This window comes from Periophthalmus magnuspinnatus, chromosome 22 (assembly GCF_009829125.3).
Source record: "Periophthalmus magnuspinnatus isolate fPerMag1 chromosome 22, fPerMag1.2.pri, whole genome shotgun sequence".
In the NCBI taxonomy this organism is placed as follows: domain Eukaryota; kingdom Metazoa; phylum Chordata; class Actinopteri; order Gobiiformes; family Gobiidae; genus Periophthalmus; species Periophthalmus magnuspinnatus.
Window position 1 is genome coordinate 14109816 of NC_047147.1, and position 19441 is coordinate 14129256.

The window sequence follows — 19441 nt, forward strand, 5'->3', positions numbered from 1 at the left end:
TCCAAATATTCACAAGCTTAGTACTGAACAATATTGTGAAAGGCTACTACAAAGACTGGCACTACACTCTGGGACAGACAATCTGTTGATTAGGCATTGTCAGGGTCATATCTGAACCCTTCCCCTTTCCCTGGTTCAACTCATTTGAACCATCAAAGGAGAAATAAATTCTGGAAATAAATTCTGGTCATACATAAAAGGCCAGACAGTACAGAGCATGATTACAACACAACAGACGCATTTGATACTGTTTCATTATACGGCATACATGAATATGACGTTAATACTGTGCAAATATATATCTGAGCAGTACACAATTATAGAATTTGTTATTTCACAAAACATCAATATAAGATCAAAAGTGATGATAAAATATTTGATAAAACATCAAAATTACATCACATTTAATGATACAGCAAAAATATACAACTCTCATGTCCCTGTCTTGAACCGTTTACTTTTTGTGCATTTCATTGGTACATTCTGTTAGTCTTAATCTTTTCTACAGTACATGATTAGAATCTGAAAAAGCAATGACAAAATCTATATTGTTTAACATGCATGAGTTCATATTTAAAAGTGCAAAGAGAGCATTTTGTCTACATGAAACCTGGTGTTCTCAGGTTTTGTACCAGAGGAAATCTCACTGAGATAAGAATAAGAGCTCCTAATGTTAAAGGATTTTATCTTTATTGATATAAAAGTGCAGGCACTAGGAAAAAATTCAAGTAATCTTCAAACTATTTGAATTTCCGTTTAGTTTATTGTCCGAAGTACCTCGTTAAAACTTTTGTGGACATTGGTCGGTTGAGAGGCAGCGCAGTCACTCAAGCTGTGTCCCATCTGGGTATAAAGGGCTTGGCACAGGTTGACTGTTGCACCCCTCACGCTGCTGCCTCGCCCATGATCTGTGCCGCTGTGAGATGATGTTCCCAGAAGATGCCACAGTAATGGCAACACTTTCTGCTCCACCATGCTGGGTTTGCGAGGGTAAAGTTCACTCACAATCTCTGAAATTAAAAACATCCAAAATATTTGTTCTTGTAACACAACTTTGTCATTCATCATCTTTTACTTTTAAAATCTTTCAAAGCTTTTGGATTGACAAAATAATAATCATACCTGCAACCTTCTCAATAAGATCAACTTTTGCTTTGCCACTTAAAAATTGAGCCTTGGTACAAAAAAGCTGAAGAAGAAGTACATTATCTTGGAGGAAAGAAAGACAATGCATTTGAAAACAACATTTACACAACATTTCACGTAGTGCCAATCTATTTTAGTTCTACTGAAATACATACCAAGATTTAATATTAGTGCATTTAGAGCTCCAATAGCAGCAATGTAAACAGCATTATTCTTAGAATTGAGGTGATTGTCCACGATGGCTGGGACAAGGATGTTAACCACTTGAGATAAGTTGTCCTTCAACAAAGGGATAATTTTCTGCAGGGACTCTAGTGCATAAAGGTTGACCTTACTGTTTGATTCCTGCAACCGAGACCTAAAGACATCAAAAACCTGAAACAGCAGCGCAGCAGATAATGTCAAAATGAACTTATGAACATATACAAATCCTTGGTCCATGTGTAGGTCTTGTGTACATACTGGGATTATACTGTTGATCACCATATTGGGATTGTTCTGGCAGTCTATCACTAGCTGGTCGATTCCCTTGATCCTCTCTCGGAAGTCCTTTGACCCCAGCAGACTTGACATCTGCTTCACATATTCAGTCTTAACAGCTATATTCTGTGCAGTTCTGCAGTTGAGAGTATTTGATTCTCTGTAAATCATACACATGTTGTATTAGCAATTTAACCTTTGTGAAGCAGCCTTGGTTGTTCTGCAAGAAAAACCTTGTGGTTTGATTGAGAGGTTCTCTGTTGAGAGATGATGCTCTGACTGTTCTGCAGCCTGACAAAGAACGCCTGCCTCTGGCTGACTGGCTGTCCGAGGGCATGTCACCAAGACCCTAAAAAGAAGTTTATAATGGTAAAATGATACAAAACACTTGTTAAATTACATAAAGACACATACATTTGTACTATACCTTTGTCTTTAAAGTTAGGACAGTGACTCGAATAGTTGGTAGATCTTTGGTGGGAACATATTTCTCAAGAATCTTATCAAAGTCGGGATGTGATGACAGAGAGAGCAGCATGCGTCGACCAAAATACCTTTTGGATTTAAATGTGACTTGTTACTGTGTTATACACAACCAATATTATGAACACAAAGTATCAAACCTGGCTTCTTGAGAGGAGTCTTGTGACAGTTTTGAAATGGCTAGCAAGATCCTGTCTGTAAGTTCTCTTCCTCCAGACAGAAGACGGGCAGCACCAACCTTGTCCACCAGATTAGCTAAATGTAGGGCAGTGCACCTCCTCACAAGAGCATTGAGATGACTAATGGGGGCAAAAAGATTTACAGTTAATGTACAGGATCAAGTGAGAGAACAAGTTTGACGTACATAAAATGACTGACCCAAGGCCTCCAGTTAGTAAAGCATGAATACTCCGCGTTGGAGTGCAGTGCTGCACCATGCAGTCTAAAGCTGCATCCACATCCTGTCTAATAAAGGCATTGGTCTCTCCAGCTTTGTGCAGTAAGGATTTAACTGTCCCCTCTAGCTCTTGGTCCATGGCTTTCTGCAGATGACTAAAGAAGTCGCCAAGTGTGCACACAGCAGCCCTCGACACACCCGAGCGCAGGTTTTTAACCTGAGACCCATAAAGATTTATTTAAATACAAGGCTTGTGTCATTATTTAAAACATGCTGCACAAATATATGACCTCTTGAGTGAGTAAAAGGCACACATCATGAAGCCTGCTTTGGAGTGTGTCAGAGTGGTAGTTTGCCAAGCTCCTCAGAAAAGTTAATCCTTCTATCTTCTTCTCCCTTGATTATAAAAAATTATCTTCAGATGGGGGTTGAAGTCAATATCATGCTGTAGAACATATAAATTCTCACCAGTCATCTGAGCTCAGAAGGTTGAAGCTCTGGGTCAGTGCTAGTTCAGGCTTGGAAAGTGGACATATTTCAGCAGCTTCTGAGAAATTGTTTTTGTGGCCCAGAGAACCAGAGATAGCCTCATCTAAAATGCCATTTGGAGAAAAAATACAAACTGAAAATGCACAAGTCTATATATTTATATTTATATAATGGTTTGTTTATATGTTTATTGATTTTGTTAGTTTTAGTTAGCTATTACTTGGCTTGCCTATTATTGTATGGGTTGCATTTTATCTTACTTTTCTAAATTAATGTTAAGGTATCTTTATTTGACTTCTTTATGACAAGGCAAACGTAGTTGTTTTGTAAGTGTATTGTTAATTGCATAGAATAGAACAGGTGCTTGACATTGAAAATCCACTAACCTGAGCAGTGAGACTGTGAAGCCCGTGTCCTGCCAAGGCTAGCTGTCCGCCTCAGACGGCACACACTTTTGGGGTTTGGGGGCACTGCAGGAGGACTAGGCTGGTGTGAAGGAGTGAAGCCCTTAACGGGGGTCTGGGCTTCTGATGGGCTGACAGGAGTTCTCGGAGAGATGAGGGGCTCATTTGGAAAAATATTAGCTTTGGTAGAGCTCAGGGTGCTGCCATTTAAATGGAGATCTGAAAAAAGGATGGCATGAGCAACAATCTATCTTGTGTATATTTAAGTGCATTTAAGGCCCTTTTGTATGACCTTATGTACAGAGTACATGTCTCAAGTATATTTAGGAAAATGCACAGATCCACATTGAATGATTCAAGAGCTTGCCTTTGATTATTAATGGTGTATTTTCACCTGTGGGTGAATCTGACAGCATCTGCTGGACACGATGGCGAATCCTTTCTCGTGTCTGCTCTCCATGACTTAGCTCATCAGACACGTTTGTGTGCTGCTGCCATATTTTATCCCTGCTTAAAAGTACAGCTCTTACATTTTCCTAAAGAAAAAAAAAAAAAACATTGTTTAAAAAAACACCTTTTTGATGACTGATGTTTTCTAGATGAACAGACCAACCTTGCCCCCATCTGAGCGTGGGCTCTCATCACTTTCGGTCTGCATGCTAGTTATGTTTGTATGGCTGTTTATTCCTGGGGAAAAATTATTTATAGAGAAAGATATTTATAAAACAAGACTATTAGTCACAACATGAGTCACAACAAACTGACCTCTTCCAACGACCCCTTCAAGCATATCGATACCTGATGAATTCTTGCTACTCTGGCTGTGAGAGCCTGAGAATTAAATCAGAGAATGCACCTTAATTATTTTGGCACAAACATCATTGTTTATGCTGTCATTAGATACTAGTGTTTAGAACTGCTATACCTTTGGCACCTTTCAGTCCTCGGACTGATTCCCGTGGAGTGGGTTTGACCATTTGAGGTGAAGCTTCTCTGTTCTCATTCTCAGCTTTAGTTGTTCCATTTGTGTATGACAAGGAGTGCCCAACAACACCCACATCAGATGACCACTCATTCCTCTGAGCCAATCCTTAACAAAAGATTATGATTTAGTAAATACTCTACACACAGGGCAAAGTGGCACACAAGCCAAGAATATACTAAACCTTGGAGGCTGCTGAAGTCCATGGACACTGAGGACCTCAGTGGTGCAGAAGACACGCTTGTAAAGCGAGACTTCACTCCAAAGTAGGAAGAATTTCTTGGGCTGTTACAATAAGAAGACTGTGAGCTGTTTCCATTTACATGTCCTAACATTCTAAAGAACCTATCACTGAAAACTGAAGCAGGGTTTTATGCTGAAATTTGTCATTGAACAGATAAAATTCAGATGTTTTTCTGTTAGCGCAACCCATTGAATTTTAAATGTCTAAGGCAGCAAAGTTAATTTTTATATAATTATGAAACCTTGGATAGAACATGAATCCACAGATTTTTACTTGCATACACGTGGTGATTTGACTGAACTTAAACAGTTAACTTATAATAAGACAGAGTGGAGGATAAAAACCCTGAACAATGTTTAATACAGTATTTACTTTGTTGATTACCTAGTTTTAATTCCATTAAGGCTGCAGTTGAAAGCAGAGGCAAGGCTGGAGAGCCCACTTTCACTTGCTGAGCTTGTAAGCATTGGTGGAGTACGTGATGGTGAATCTAGACCCAGGTCTAACCTCACAGCTGAATCCGGACTGTCTGGATCCAGGTCTGAGTTACTAAGGGTCACTTTGGCCCTTTTCTTGGCAGCACTGTTTCGCAAGGAGCGCAGTGAATTCAGCATCTGCAGGTACATAGTCATACATTTGTATCTGAATGACAGAATATCAAAAAGGCTTTTAAATGTAGGCAATTGCTGACCTCCTGCATGTCCAAGGGGTCCTCGTCTTCAAGGTTCTGGTCCATGCTGCTATTCCCAGGATCTGCACTAAAATCTCTCATTTCTAAATGCTCATTCTGTTCTCCGTGAGGGATAACTGGGGACGCAGAGCTGTTTGTTCTCGTACTATTAAGTGCTCTTCGAAATGACGATGTCGAAGAACTAGCAAGTGAGGCACGAGGAGGCCTGGGAGAGCACCGACTTTCTTTTCCATCTTTAAGACAAGAGATGAAATAAATAGAAGTTGATAACTCTATATTCTCCATAACTGTTTTAATGTGTGTTACCTTTTGTAGTGCTTGATAGATCTCTCCAGGGACTAGGATCTCGCTGGTGAGGACTAGTGTCTCTTTTGTTTGGCCAAGTATTAGACATGGAGAGAGAGGAGTCTACGTGGCGACGGGGGAAAGTTGGAGTGGGGACGCTGCCTGGAAGTGAGGCCAGTGGATAGGAAGGCAGTAGAAATGAGCCAGTAGAGGAAGACTTGGCCGGCAGAGAAAATGTACGTTCAACGCTAGGGTTTCTTGAAAGCAAATTTCCCGTGGCTGTCACAGTAAAGAAATGCTTTACATATGTTTAGGTAATTTACACAAAAGTTAATATTTGTGATTACTATGAGATAATATCTTACTTGAATCTACTTCAGAGAGGTTTGTGGTCTTGAATATGTCCTGGTCAAGGTTAAGGCTACCACTCCTTTTGAGACGTGCAGGTGACTCATTCCTTCTCGATGATTGGAGCCTTGGAGGTTCTGCTGAGCCTGAATGAAGTAGGGGTCTAGTCAACTAAAAGAACTTCTTGGTTTACTGCCATCAGTTAGTCATCTAAAAAGGGGGTGTGGCAGAAGCTCTCAAAAATATAACATATCTCAATCAGACCCAAACTGCACTCACATGACTACACCTGCACAGGAGTTCATGCAAAAACAAGTACTTATTTTTTTTTAAAAGAACTAGGAAACAATGTATTTATATAAAGACATATTAAACTTGCGAAAACATGAGTTTAAACTGCCTTTTTACAGATAAATACTAAAAACTACCAAATCTTTAACTAACACACTCACTCACTAACTTCTCCTTTCTGCTGTTGTCCTATATACATCCTTATAATTTAAATAAAATGATAAGTAGACTCCATAGAGCAATAAATCAACTAAACAACTAAAGGCCTAGAAAGAAGCATTTATTATTATTTAATAACCATCCTGACAATATGCAATATGCAGTATTTTTATATTAAAATATACACTATATAGTTTTGAAATCACATGTATTAAACCTAAACAGACTATACTTATACCACTTACATATTTTTTTATATTGAGTTATATTCTGCCAACTTTTACTATGGCATTTTGAGATGGTACATAGTTGTTCGTTCAATGCAACATAACCCACATTGCTCTAAAACACAAAGGAAGAAATACTTACTGAAACTGGGTATGTAGGTGTCTGGGCTTAGTTTTCTTGAGAAAGGGAGAAAGTCTTCATTGGTAACCTTAGAGAGTGTAAAAAACAAGCCCTATGAATAACTATACAGCAGTAATGTAAAAGAATCCTTAAACAGAATCACCAGTGAAATTCCATCCTCTGTTCTGAACAAAGAGATGTAGTAGACATGACAATCTCAAACAAAAGCGTTAGCCTTTGCGTGGGTCATCAGGTTCCTCGATAACTCAGTATTTAATGCACATAGGTTACTACTCTGAATCAAAGTGCTTATCATTTGCCTGCCTTTGAAAACACTTGACGGTCTAGTTCACCTGATTTGAGGGTAATGATGGTAAACACTGTAGAGCACTCAAAAGTGATTGCAATTAATGCTACACATACAAATTGGCTTTGTTTCACCAACATCACTGGGATCTGAGCAATTATGCTTCACCCTCTGGTATATGAGTTGCCAGGAGACACACGGCTAGAGCTGTAAACAAAAGATTTCCAAGCACGTAAAAAAGAATATGGCCAAAATGTTTCTATGAATATAGCTGAAAAATAGTCACTGCAATCTGTGAGCTGAGGAAGCCTTGGTATAGAAACAATGTGTGGGAAGTTGTAGAAGATGAGTCAAATATATGCTCCAAGAATAGGATCTTGGTGGCACAGGCTCATTTCCCCTGTATACCTATATACATTGTAATGTCACAGTACACTATATTCAACAGATTACAATTTCCTTGCATTGTATGACTGTATGTAATGCTATCTTAATATGTCCCTTTTTCCATATACAACTGAACCACCTCTCAAATTTCAACTTTTAAAAGGTAAAGACACAAATAATTATAAGACACAAAATAGCAGATTTACAAAACAGCTGAGTAAGCCAATAGCCAAGAGATGACAGTATGGGCCTCACCTTTCCATCAGGTGTATTGCATTGCTGGTTACTCTCGGTGGATGGCAAAGTAAACATCTCCCAGGGCAGTTTGTTCTTTCCTTTATCTGCGCTCACGATCCTCCTTTGAAGAGGCATGTCGTCTGAACCAAGACTGCTGTAGCCATGTAATCTGTCGCAGTCTGGTTCGGTCCTGGTACTCCTTGCGCTGCTTATCCTCCCACCGTTCATCACCCAGTCCAAATCAGCTCCTGTCTGCCCTGAGCTCCGTTGTCCTGGTTTGGGCACTATCAATGCATACTCCACAATACCCTCTGGGGAGAGTTTAGGGAGAATGCGCCTGGCTCTTCTTGCTTGTACGGCTGCCATGAGACCCTCAGCTTCCTCGTTAAGCTCAACCATGTCAACAGCTTTTATTAAGGGCTGTTTCTTCCCTGTGTCAAGGCAATGGTCAAAAACAGCAAAAAGCTCCAATGCAGCAAGTCGCACCTTTCTTTTACCATCAGCAAGATATGGGGCGACCTCATGACAAAGCTTAGGAATGTTAAAATTCTTTCTTGGATAAGTGAGCAAAGCAGCTATGATGATGTTAAGGATGTCTTCTCGGATCCTTGAATTTTTGTGTTTCAAGTTGCCTATAACTAGATCCAATATTTGCTGTGGTGCTATCGCTTTCATCAGCTGCCGAAACACATTCATATATTCATTCCTGGTGATGGTACGGGTGTCCCCAAGAGCTTTGAGAGCCACATCAATAATTTGTTGAAAGTGTTTGTCTAGTCTATTATCTAGCCGCTGAATGAGTAAACTCAAAACTTGTAGGGTGCCGTACAAAACTTTAAAATTACTATCATCCAGAAGGCGAGAAATGAAATGTATAAATTCTTCAATACTGTCAGATGGAATAGACTGTATGTCCACCTCTGACAGAATTTGTTTAAGTTTTTCTACCCCGTTTGTACGATTTTGGTAATTTTTAAAGTCCAAGAGCTGCTCATGTAACTCTTGGGAAATTAATCCTTGTATCATTATTGAGAATTGCAAGGTGTTGTCAAACAAGTCAGTTCAAGGAAGCAGATGCAACCAGGTGAGGACAATGAGATCCCTCTTCTTTTCTTACTTGTTTATGTGGTGCTTGCATTTTAGCAGTTGGTGATGGAGTCTTGTTTTTACAGCTTCAGCCTAGGGAACATCACAGGTATTAGGAGTAGTTCATAACAATGTAATTCTACAGTAATCTGTTGTAATAACAAATACCACAATAAATTGACTTTATAAAGTGTCTTTGGTTATGGTATCTGATGATGCCCACTGTCTTTCTTGGGGGTACTTCATTCAACCACTTGTGGCTGCTAGGGACTGTATTAAGGCTACATATGTAACAGGATACGCTCACAAATTAAATAGCATTTATTCTCTTCATGTGATATTAAACTAGTAATTCCGCTTTGTCTGAAATGTTCTATAGCCACAATCCGTTATATACATACAATGTCCTTCTATGAGACATCAACTACACAAGTTCATTAGCCCTGTTAAACTAACAGCATAGGGTCTTGTATGTAACAGCAATGTCTCCTATCTCAGAGTTAAACGACCCCTCTGCTTTTAAGGTTATTGGCAGTGCTTAGAAAGTTAGTAGGTTATATATAACAGCTAAATACAGACCTCGCATTTTTGCTGCTGCTCCGCTTATTTGACGCTCGACGAGGCGATCTAACATTACGTGTTCCAAATTTCCATGTCGTTCTGGTGCAACTACTGTTGTCTCATCGTAGGCATGCCCTCGGCTGTCTTAAGTGGTGTCGATAGTGTTAAATGTTTAAAAGCTTGTGAGGTATTTGCACGGACGTTATCCCACACACACACCGAAAGCGCAAAATGGCGAATAAATGTCGCAAACTGAGCGCTTCCATGGTGACGCCTGCTCCCAGTTCCTCCAGGCGGCAGCACTCGCGCTCAGGCTCACAGACTGTGATCAGGCTCGAACCAAACACACTATGGTCTCGACACACTGCTGCAGTGTACTTTTACAGAAACATTATGTTTTTAACAAGGACAACTTCTGCGACCTTGATGGGAAATGAAATAAAATGAAATGAAATGAAATGAAATGAAATGAAATGAAATGAAATGAAATGAAATGAAATGAAATGAAATGAAATAAAATAAAATAATAAAATGAAATGAAAACAAGATACAATACAATTCAATACAATGGATATGAGGACCTGATTTTAATGCCATACTGTGGAAATTTCCAGGCAAAGCATCATCTCCATGGAGACAAGCAGGTGGCTGCCCTCCAACAGAAAAGTTACATTGTACACCTTTAACTGTATTGCCTCTAAAGTAACTAACATTCTGTACTGACCCGTACTAATTTGACTGACTCTTATTTGGATTTTGCACAAAGCGGAAGTGGGAGTGCTGTTTGTCAGGCTCTTTATAAGTGGTGCTTTGACTGCTTTCAGCTCGGAGTGGTTGGCTGTAGGTTGTTTTCGTTCTCGGAGCTGCTGCAAAACTGTACATTATAGCGGCACAGCAGACGGATCCCCGGTTACAGGTTTGATCAAATATCTTATAATGTGTATTGGTTTATCTGTTGTGAATTGGTTAGCCAAACGTCACGTTTGTAGCTGTCAGCCATGTTACTGTATATCAATCAATGATGCTGCTAGCCACAGTAACCGTGTTTATTTTTAGCAGCTAACCTGCGTTGACTGCAGCGATAAAAGGCAAAAAATAACCTTGTGAATTATATGCTTAAATAGCGCTGCAGCTTGGATGGCACATCATCTCTAAAATAAATTATGTGCAAAGATATATTTTTTAAACTGAGCAGTTCTAAAATTGAAGGTTTACAGTATGTTAGCTCACGCCTAGCTGTTCACTGATGCCAAGCTAGGCAGCTAACGTGTTTTGTTATATTCCTACTCAAAAAGGAGTGATCGTCAAAAATTATGTCGCCGTTTCTATAAATGAATACTGTGTTTTGACCATTGAGTACGACATTTGATTGTGATTGGCCTAAGCAATACAAACCACGCATTTTAACATTCTAACAAGAGCGGTAGTGGTTAGCATGGGATTAAAATAATGCTTTAGCTTTACTCGCACTACTCTGGTACGAGACGCGATTTTATTTACAGACACATGTATTCAGTACAGCATGCCATTCAAAATTGTATACACAAATTTTTTTATACCAGACGGGCTGTTCAGAGGTGGGCTCTTGAATATGACATTCATCTAAATGCTCTGTTGTAGATGGACCAACCAGACCCGTCGTATATGTTTGCCAGTCTCACACGGCCTCACTCAGAGCAGCTGCTGCAGGGCCTACAGCTTTTGCGGCAAGACCATGAACTTTGTGACATTGTGCTCCGCGTGGGTGATGCCAAGATTCATGCCCATAAAGTTGTGTTGGCCAGCATCAGCCCTTACTTTAAGGCTATGTTCACTGGTAACTTGTCTGAAAAGGAGACCTCTGAAGTAGAGTTTCAGTGCATTGATGAAACTGCATTAAAGGTGTGTGTTATATCTGTAATAATATGGTCACAGAAATGTTAATAATGTAATAACCTCTCTTTTTTTAACCTAGGCTATTGTCGAGTATGCCTACACAGGGACTGTGTTCATCTCCCAGGAGACTGTAGAATCTCTTTTACCGGCTGCCAACTTACTTCAGGTCAAACTTGTACTCAAAGAGTGTTGTTCTTTTCTAGAGAGCCAGCTTGATGCTGGAAACTGTATAGGCATTTCCCGTTTCGCAGAGACCTATGGTTGTCATGACCTGTGTCTGGCTGCAACTAAATTTATCTGTGAAAACTTTGAAGAAGTCTGTCAGACAGAGGAGTTTTTTGAACTGACAAGAGCTGAGTTGGATGAAATAGTCTCCAATGACTGCCTTAAGGTTGTCACAGAAGAGACTGTGTTTTATGCATTGGAATCATGGATCAAATATGATGTAACAGAGAGACAGCAATATCTTGCTCAGTTGCTGCACTGTGTGCGCCTTCCACTTCTGAGTGTAAAATTTCTCACTCGCCTGTATGAAGCTAACCACCTCATACGTGATGACCATGCCTGCAAGCACCTGCTCAACGAGGCTCTTAAATATCACTTTATGCCTGAACACCGGCTCTCCTATCAGACTGTTTTGTCTGCACGACCCAGGTGTGCTCCAAAGGTTCTACTTGCAGTGGGAGGCAAAGCTGGACTGTTTGCCACACTGGAAAGGTAATTGATAATAATTAATATATAGCAATGTTTCCCATTAATAGAAGAGACTTTGATGGCACATCTAAAAGTTAGTTGATGAATAAATTGGCATATCATTGTACTATTTGGTCTGTGTATTATCACGTAACTATACAATTCAATTGATGGTGAAAAATGGATGGTCTGTGCCACCACAGTGTCTGTACATTATATTATTTCCCACATCTTTCTACAATTATTTTTTTTGTTTCTTTCTTTATTGGTAACTGTGCATTACTCTTTTGCAGTATGGAAATGTATTTCCCACAAACTGATTCATGGATAGGACTGGCTCCTCTAAGTGTCCCTCGATATGAGTTTGGAGTAGCAGTACTGGATCACAAAGTTTATGTTGTTGGAGGCATTGCCACACATATGAGACAAGGCATTAGCTATCGCAGACACGAAAGCACTGTGGAGAGCTGGGATCCTGAAAGCAACACCTGGTCCTCTGTAGAGCGAATGGCCGAGTGCCGCAGCACTCTTGGTGTGGTCGTCCTTGCTGGAGAGCTGTATGCTTTGGGAGGGTATGATGGCCAGTACTATCTGCAGTCAGTGGAGAAATACGTGCCCAAACTGAAGGAATGGCAGCCTGTACCTCCCATGACAAAGTCACGCAGCTGTTTTGCCACAGCAGTTCTGGATGGGATGGTTTATGCCATTGGAGGATACGGCCCTGCACACATGAACAGGTACTTACTTTGTAGTCATTTGTTTTTTTTTTTTTCCCATGATGAACTGGCCAAGTGGCCATTATATTGGACCTGGTCTTAATATAAAATTAGTACCCTAATTAGCCAGTAATATCACAAGTATGCTTGTGACATTACTGGCTAATCATTGAGTCTCTAATCACATTTCAAACTGCAATGTAAGGTTGCAACAATTAATTGTGACTAGTCTATTATAAAAACATCTTAATTGTATTTTAATAATCATAATTGTAATCTGGACTATACAGACTCTAAAACACATGAAAGAAGCCTTCAGCATCATATATGAACCTTTTATTGGGCTTTGTTAGATAGAAGAGATAGCAATAAGATGACTATGCCATGTTGATAATTAACAGAGACAGCTGTCCTTTTTTATGTAGTGAATTTGTAGAAGTGTCTAAAAGTTTTACTTGGGAGACACTAGGTGCGTGTTGTTGAAGCAGTGTTGTTGCTGCGAATCTCCAAAGAGCAGCGTCTCTGGTTTGTCTCCTTGACTCCCAGTACCCCTGAGAAGAATGTGTTTGGACAGGCAATCTTTTGGGATGTTTTTCTTTCCTCAACAGCCTAGTTATGATTGCTTTCTGCAAACACAACCAAGTTGGTTATGGAGTATTCAGAGGCCCCATTTCACAAATCAGGTAGAAATAACTCTGTTTTCTCTAACACAAAACACTAAGTAGGCCCAGTTTGAGTTTGATTCGAGACTGAGTTATCATCCTCAGATTTGGAGTAAAGTTAGATCACTCAGAGTTGGTTCGGATTACGTTTGACTGAGGAGAAAAGCCATGCTCAATAGATTTCAAAAAAGAGGATTCACCATGGCAACAGTAAACTGGAGGAGGCTTCCATAGAGGAGTTTATAAGTACTTATCACAACTTTCAAAGACAAGAGGATTTTTGTCATGACAGTAAAGCTAACAACTATTACCATTCTAATGTATACTTCCTGATTATCTGACAATAAAACGCTTTATAATAAGATTCAGGCAGCAAGTAGTGGACATATTTTGACCTCAAGAGCTGTGCATACAATATCTGTACTGAGCAGAAACAAATTTTGCTTGAATAAATGGAATTCATGGAAATAGAAAACCATACTCCATGGAGGTGGATACATTTTGATGCAATACAATACTTGCATGGAAACAAGCCGGAAGAGGGAAATATCCTATCAGAGCACTCCTTCGGGGTTAGAGGAATAAAACCTGCTCTGGACCAGGTTAATTGCCTCTAGGCCCTAGGTTCAGAGTGAGTTAATTTGGTAACTGAGCAAGGGTTTAGGTTAACTCGGTGTGAAACTGAGAACTCTGTTTACCTCTCCAGGATTAACAAACTGAGTTTGGACAAACTTGTGTCTTGAAATGGGGCCATTATCTAGGGTTTCCTTTACCATTATTATTGGTCATTTGTTAATTATACTGAATAATAGTTATGTTTTCTTTACACAGCGTGGAGCGATATGATCCCAGTAAGGAAGCCTGGGAAATGGTAGCCCCCATGGCAGATAAGAGGATCAACTTTGGAGTAGGTGTCATGCTTGGATTTATATTTGTTGTTGGTGGCCATAATGGAGTATCCCATCTATCAAGCATTGAGAGGTATGATCCCCATCAAAACCAGTGGACAGCCTGCAGACCCATGAATGAGCCACGTACAGGTAAGAAAGGTCTGTGGCATAAAATAGATTACAGTTTCATAGTATTGATGCATACTAAATCTGCTTTGTAGGTGTGGGTTCGGCTATTGTGGACAACTACCTCTACGTGGTGGGGGGACACTCTGGGTCATCTTACCTGAACACAGTTCAACGTTATGACCCTATAACGGACAGCTGGTTGGACTCGAGTGGAATGATGTACTGCAGGTGTAACTTTGGTTTGACTGCCCTTTGACCCATGGCCCACTCAGAAAGGACTTGAATAACATGGTCACAAAGACTCTGTTTTGTTATCTGCTCCTCCTTCCTTAGATTCATCTTTCAGGACGCTGACATGAATGCCTGAGGAAGAAAGCAGAACCTGCTGGGTACAAGAATATGACAAACTGTCTCTCTGGCAAAGATCATACTCAAACAGATTGAAAATCTGCGTTAGAGTGAAGAGGAATGCACTATGCTGCTGACCACCAGGGGGACTGAGCCATTTTCCCAGAAGATTGTTGGCACACTCCTATGATTTCAAAGTCGTGTGCAAACACATTCTTTTCATGTCATTAATCTACCTTTTCCTTCACCCCTGCTGCAACCATAACATTTCATTTGTGTATCTGACTCTTCAACAATGTAGCGTGTATGTAATGAGCATATGCTCTGATTTAAAGCATGTTCAGTGTGTTTTTGTTGGGTCTCTATTTCAAAACTGATGCTCATACTCAGTGACACAGTTATGCATCAAAATCAGTGCTTCTCAAAAAAGAGATGAGCTGGAGTCTTTCTATTTCCTCTTAAAGGGCTGCCTTTTCTCTCCTTGTATATAGATAAATATATAGATAAAATATATACTCATAGTGCATTGCCTGTAAATGTTTTCTGCACTGGGTCACAAGTGTAAATGCGAATGTGTATGTGTAGTTTGAGGTAAATGAGAAATACAAATCCTAGAATACTAATTTTCAGCTGTTAGTAAAAAGATGTTTGACCTTTTTACTAATATTTGACTATTGGTAAAGTCTGATACTTCCAAGATCATTTGACTACCATGTTTTTACACCTAAGGCCCAGCACGCACTTTTCACCATTATTTAAATCAGGCTTGGCCTTTTTCACTGTTTGCTGTGTATGCTCAACTCTGAACTGGTGCTATTTTAGGATTCAGGCTTCAGCTTTTTGTCTATGTCATCATTGTCTCACAATCAGGTAATTTGAGCCGTTATGTTTTGTTTCATTATGTATTAAAATGCATCAAAGTCTCTTAACAGGGAATTGCAAATTACATTCTTGTTTGATTGCATATATGTATTCCCTACTTTTTTTGTTTTGTTTATGTAAGTCATTACATTTTACTGCTTCTGCCATTTGCTGAATGTGGCACTATACGGGCATGAAATTTTCTGTCTACAATTTGTCTGTGCTTGGCTTTGTACAACATGGCGCACCAAATGTATCAATCAGTAAGAATTAATTTCATGTTAAGTGCCAAACAGGTACATCTTTGCATTTCGCACAGTCTGAATCTAGTCACTGGAAGCATGAGCGGTCTGATAATGAACAAAGGTTTGTACTTGGCCAGCTCCTACCATGTTCATCCTTTGTCCAAAAATGGAAACTGGCTCCTGGGAGGAGGAATGCTTCTCTGGCCGGACTTGTGTCTAGTTTTGAGACCAACAGCCAATAGTTCTCAACAATTATGTGCATTGCTGAGAGAGGGCTTGTTATTGGTCGTCCAGTTAAATCAATGTTGTATGTTTTGTCCTTTTATGTTGTTTGCACAGAGGTGTGGGTTCTAACCTCTACATTGCACTTAACCAAACTATTTGTTAGAATTGTACAGTTTAGTTTAAATGGCTGATGGCATAGGCTATAGATAATTGCAATAATACTTCTGAGTTTGATTTTGTCTCCTCCAAAGCCAAGGCATGTGTGTAATTCAAAATGTCTCATTGTCAGGCATTTGCATGTGTTCTGTTTTGCATGTTTGTTTTCATATGTGTTTTTGTGTGTGCCACTATATTAATGAGACCTATGTTTTGTAATTGACAATTCATTGTGTCAATTTCTTTTTCTCTTCAAAAATCATTTCTGAAGCAGAGCTCTGAATTTACAGTTGCCTTGAAATTTAGTCGTTGCCAGTGTTGAGACCTAGAACATGTTAACTGGTTGATTGCATGACCATATGTAATGCATTTCACCCTTTCCTTTAAACTGTAAATCAAACGATGTGTGTAAAAGTGAACATAACTGCAAATTGGTTATGTTGTGAGCATTATGTCAATTTTGAATTCTGTTTCTGTCTTTGTGGTGCATTTGATTTATGTCGATATAATCGTGGCACAAATTACGCAGGCGTAATTCTGTGCCATTATGAGCCGAATGTTGTGCCGTCTTGTTTTGATGATGCGTACCGTATGATCACCACTCAAGAGTCAAAGAGGCTGATTAAAATCTGAAATCGTAAATCTGCAAAAGGGAAGTTTGTACAGAACCTTCTTGTTATGGCCTAACAAATGTAATGTTTTGTCACTACTCTCACCAAAGTGCTTGTTCAAAGAGCAGATGGATGAATGAATTAATTTGATTTAACTTTTATTGTTCCTGTAAGCCAAACAACCACTCTGCTTTTTCTACACATTCCATTGTCTCATTTTGTAACCTGTGGACTGATAATGAAAGTTCATGATGCCATTGGGAATCAAACCCTTTCACATTGTCATGTTTTACATCTGTCATTCTGTGTGGTGCAGTTGTACCCAGTTCAATAAAGAAATGCCTGCCTTTAAAGAAGTCATCTGTTTGTGTCTCTACATTGAGAAAATACAAATACATATAAAATGCTGAAAAGTTCATTGCTAGGAATTTCTCAGACTTCAATTTTGTCACTAATCAACAGATCTTGAGTACTCAACATTTACAGGTAGCATTTAAGTAACATATTGACTTTATTGAACATAACAAATAGATGCATAAAGCTTGCCATTCACAACCGATAGATCGAGAATTACATACATTAGATGTTTAACATCCAACCATTAGTCGCCAACAATAATTTTCCCAATATAATAATTGAAATCAAAATAAATGTTGTCAACTAAAACCATTGTGCAGAGAAATAGCACCTACTATATATGCATGTGTATCTTGGGGATATACAGAACCTTTATTGGCTCATTTGTCTTTAACAGTCATTTTCAATTTCTAATATAATTACTGGTTTAATCACAACACTTGAACTATTATAGTCCATTATCTTCTTGGATTCCAAGGTAGCTTCTAAAGGAGTTATAGATTTGATTGAATCTATACATGTTTACAAATATGCAATGTTTACACCATAAACAAATGTGACAGTTTTTTTCATTTTATGTTAATTTGGAGCGAATGTAAACCAGCGAGGATAACAGTAGAAACTCTGGTGGCCTGTGCAGCAGGATAAGATTGTCACTCCTTAAACCATCATAGTGCAACCAGTAGCCATCAATCTGAAATGCTGCAGAGTAGTGATGCTCATCTTTGTTAAATAAAGTGGCACCCTCCAATAAATACCTTAGGAAAAGAAAAAATATTTAAACATTAAGAAAACAACAAATGACTGGTCTTGAATGGTCATTTATAAGGAACCTTGTTTGTACAGTTTGTTACATTTATGTGAATCTAGTTTATTCGCAACTCAATGAGCATTCAGTATAAAGACTAATGTCAGGATTACCTGTGCTGACAGAGGTCAAGGTTGAAAGGAACATGTGATAAGTCCTCTGACTTCCACTTCTGCATGTTTAAAATGACAAATGGTGGAGGTCCATGGCAGAACACTCTTTGAGTATACTCTCTTAGGCCACCGCATCTGTCAAAATGGAAGCTGTTAATGGAATTGAATCTAGTCATGTGAGTTACAGAAAGGGAAGTATCAATCTCACCCAAGTTCTGTGCAGAGGATATGTTTGGGAAAGAAAAACTCATCCACAGCGGATTGTATTGGATCCTTGTGGGGCAGCTCATTGGGTGGGCTGAAAGTAAAATAAAACTATTTAAGTTAATAAAGGCTTTATGGTATGGGATATGAATGTGAGCTTGTATGAGCAGCATACCAGATGTTGATGGTAGTCTTGATCAGCTCCTGGACGCGGACTGGACAACTCCAGTTGTCACACAAACTCTCTTGCATGGTGGACATCAAATCATCCAGGTTTTCGGTGAAATTCTGATGTTCATTGCCAAACAGGTCAATCTCTAACGCTGCCTTGTGTACTTCTGACCGATATTGCTTTTTGGACATCCTCTCCCATATCCACAGCATTTTAACAGTTGTGTAGTCACAGGAATCCATCAGGTGCAGGAAGTAATCCACGAAGTGCTTACCGAGAAATACAGAGAGCTCCCTGGAAAAGCCCTGGTTGTCCCGTAGAATAACATACAGGATCATAAGGAAACCATCGATGGTGCATGTGTTCTTAAGGCTTATCTGCACGTACAGTGGAATGCAGGACATTGCCTTCCGCCCAGCCTTAATTGTATAAACACCGCCCCATGGAAGTACAGGCCTCCAGAAGCAGCGATCTTCCTCATCGTTATTGTTAACAGATGCACGGATTTCTTCAAACAGTGTCTTGGACCTGTGGATACACAAAGGATTTAGCCTCTCGAATTGTTTGTCTACATGCTTATAGAGATGAGATAGGGTGGCGTTAGATAGTGCAACGTTGATGTTTATAAAGGAGCAGCAGGAACAATCCGAATAAAACGTGGGGTAAATAAAAACAACTGGCCACATTACACGTGAAAACAAGCTCACAAGTCACACGTAAATGAGTATGGCGACAAAAAAAAACGTACCTTTCATAATTTAGGCTTCTCTCACTAGAAATGTACAGGAGGTCTTCGTTGTCGTTTAGACTGTACAGCATATCCCCCATTTCTCTGTGTATTTCTTCATGCCTCCGTCCCGCAGTTGTTTATTTTTATTAAGAATTGTAGTTTTTTAGCACTTTCTGGAGGCGATACCCTCACACGGATCCAAACACACTCGACCTAGCTTCAACTCTATGGCGCACAGTGGGTCAAAACACTGGTGTGACGTGATGTCGGGGTTTGTGCTGCACCGCGTTATGCCGCCCCCTGCCGTCCAACCTCGGTACA

General features: G+C 39.6%; 3 protein-coding genes across 3 annotated transcripts; 1 reads left to right on the forward strand and 2 right to left on the reverse strand.

The window, feature by feature from the left end:
• Positions 1-96: 96 nt before the first annotated feature.
• LOC117390933 (TOG array regulator of axonemal microtubules protein 1) lies at positions 97-9596 on the reverse strand. The gene is made up of 23 exons (XM_055231082.1): positions 9344-9596; positions 7697-8857; positions 6769-6835; positions 5967-6095; positions 5623-5880; positions 5317-5549; positions 5010-5239; positions 4566-4666; positions 4325-4489; positions 4165-4230; positions 4013-4086; positions 3794-3935; positions 3382-3618; positions 2975-3098; positions 2797-2902; positions 2488-2723; positions 2250-2408; positions 2054-2180; positions 1860-1975; positions 1609-1786; positions 1302-1521; positions 1123-1209; positions 97-1010 (listed from the first exon to the last, which is right to left on the reverse strand). Exons 2-23 carry the CDS (start codon positions 8702-8704, stop codon positions 757-759), a joined length of 4317 nt encoding a protein of 1438 aa, XP_055087057.1. The 5' UTR covers positions 8705-8857; positions 9344-9596; the 3' UTR covers positions 97-756.
• A 500-nt stretch (positions 9597-10096) lies between these two features.
• Positions 10097-17091, forward strand: LOC117390530 (kelch-like protein 28). Its single transcript, XM_033988283.2, has 6 exons — positions 10097-10241; positions 10946-11206; positions 11280-11917; positions 12187-12630; positions 14103-14311; positions 14383-17091. The coding sequence occupies exons 2-6, from the start codon at positions 10946-10948 to the stop codon at positions 14544-14546; spliced, it is 1716 nt and encodes a 571-aa protein (XP_033844174.1). The 5' UTR covers positions 10097-10241; the 3' UTR covers positions 14547-17091.
• A 137-nt stretch (positions 17092-17228) lies between these two features.
• c22h14orf28 (chromosome 22 C14orf28 homolog) lies at positions 17229-19380 on the reverse strand. Its single transcript, XM_033988284.2, has 5 exons — positions 19139-19380; positions 18394-18918; positions 18223-18312; positions 18015-18149; positions 17229-17851 (listed from the first exon to the last, which is right to left on the reverse strand). The coding sequence occupies exons 1-5, from the start codon at positions 19216-19218 to the stop codon at positions 17668-17670; spliced, it is 1014 nt and encodes a 337-aa protein (XP_033844175.1). The 5' UTR covers positions 19219-19380; the 3' UTR covers positions 17229-17667.
• Positions 19381-19441: the final 61 nt, after the last annotated feature.

Excerpts from the sequence above, each read along its gene's own strand:
- LOC117390933 (XM_055231082.1), bottom strand. The coding sequence starts at position 8,704 with ATGATACAAGGATTAATTTCCCAAGAGTTACATGAGCAGCTCTTGGAC. Across the intron at positions 5,550-5,622 it reads TCTATCAAGCACTACAAAAG|ATGGAAAAGAAAGTCGGTGC; the intron begins GTAACACACATT and ends CTTGTCTTAAAG. Across the intron at positions 2,181-2,249 it reads GACTCCTCTCAAGAAGCCAG|GTATTTTGGTCGACGCATGC; the intron begins GTTTGATACTTT and ends TAAATCCAAAAG.
- LOC117390530 (XM_033988283.2), top strand. The coding sequence starts at position 10,946 with ATGGACCAACCAGACCCGTCGTATATGTTTGCCAGTCTCACACGGCCT. Across the intron at positions 11,918-12,186 it reads CTGTTTGCCACACTGGAAAG|TATGGAAATGTATTTCCCAC; the intron begins GTAATTGATAAT and ends ACTCTTTTGCAG. Across the intron at positions 14,312-14,382 it reads CATGAATGAGCCACGTACAG|GTGTGGGTTCGGCTATTGTG; the intron begins GTAAGAAAGGTC and ends TCTGCTTTGTAG.
- c22h14orf28 (XM_033988284.2), bottom strand. The coding sequence starts at position 19,218 with ATGGGGGATATGCTGTACAGTCTAAACGACAACGAAGACCTCCTGTAC. Across the intron at positions 18,919-19,138 it reads AGAAGCCTAAATTATGAAAG|GTCCAAGACACTGTTTGAAG; the intron begins GTACGTTTTTTT and ends GTGTATCCACAG. Across the intron at positions 18,313-18,393 it reads AAGACTACCATCAACATCTG|CCCACCCAATGAGCTGCCCC; the intron begins GTATGCTGCTCA and ends TTTTACTTTCAG.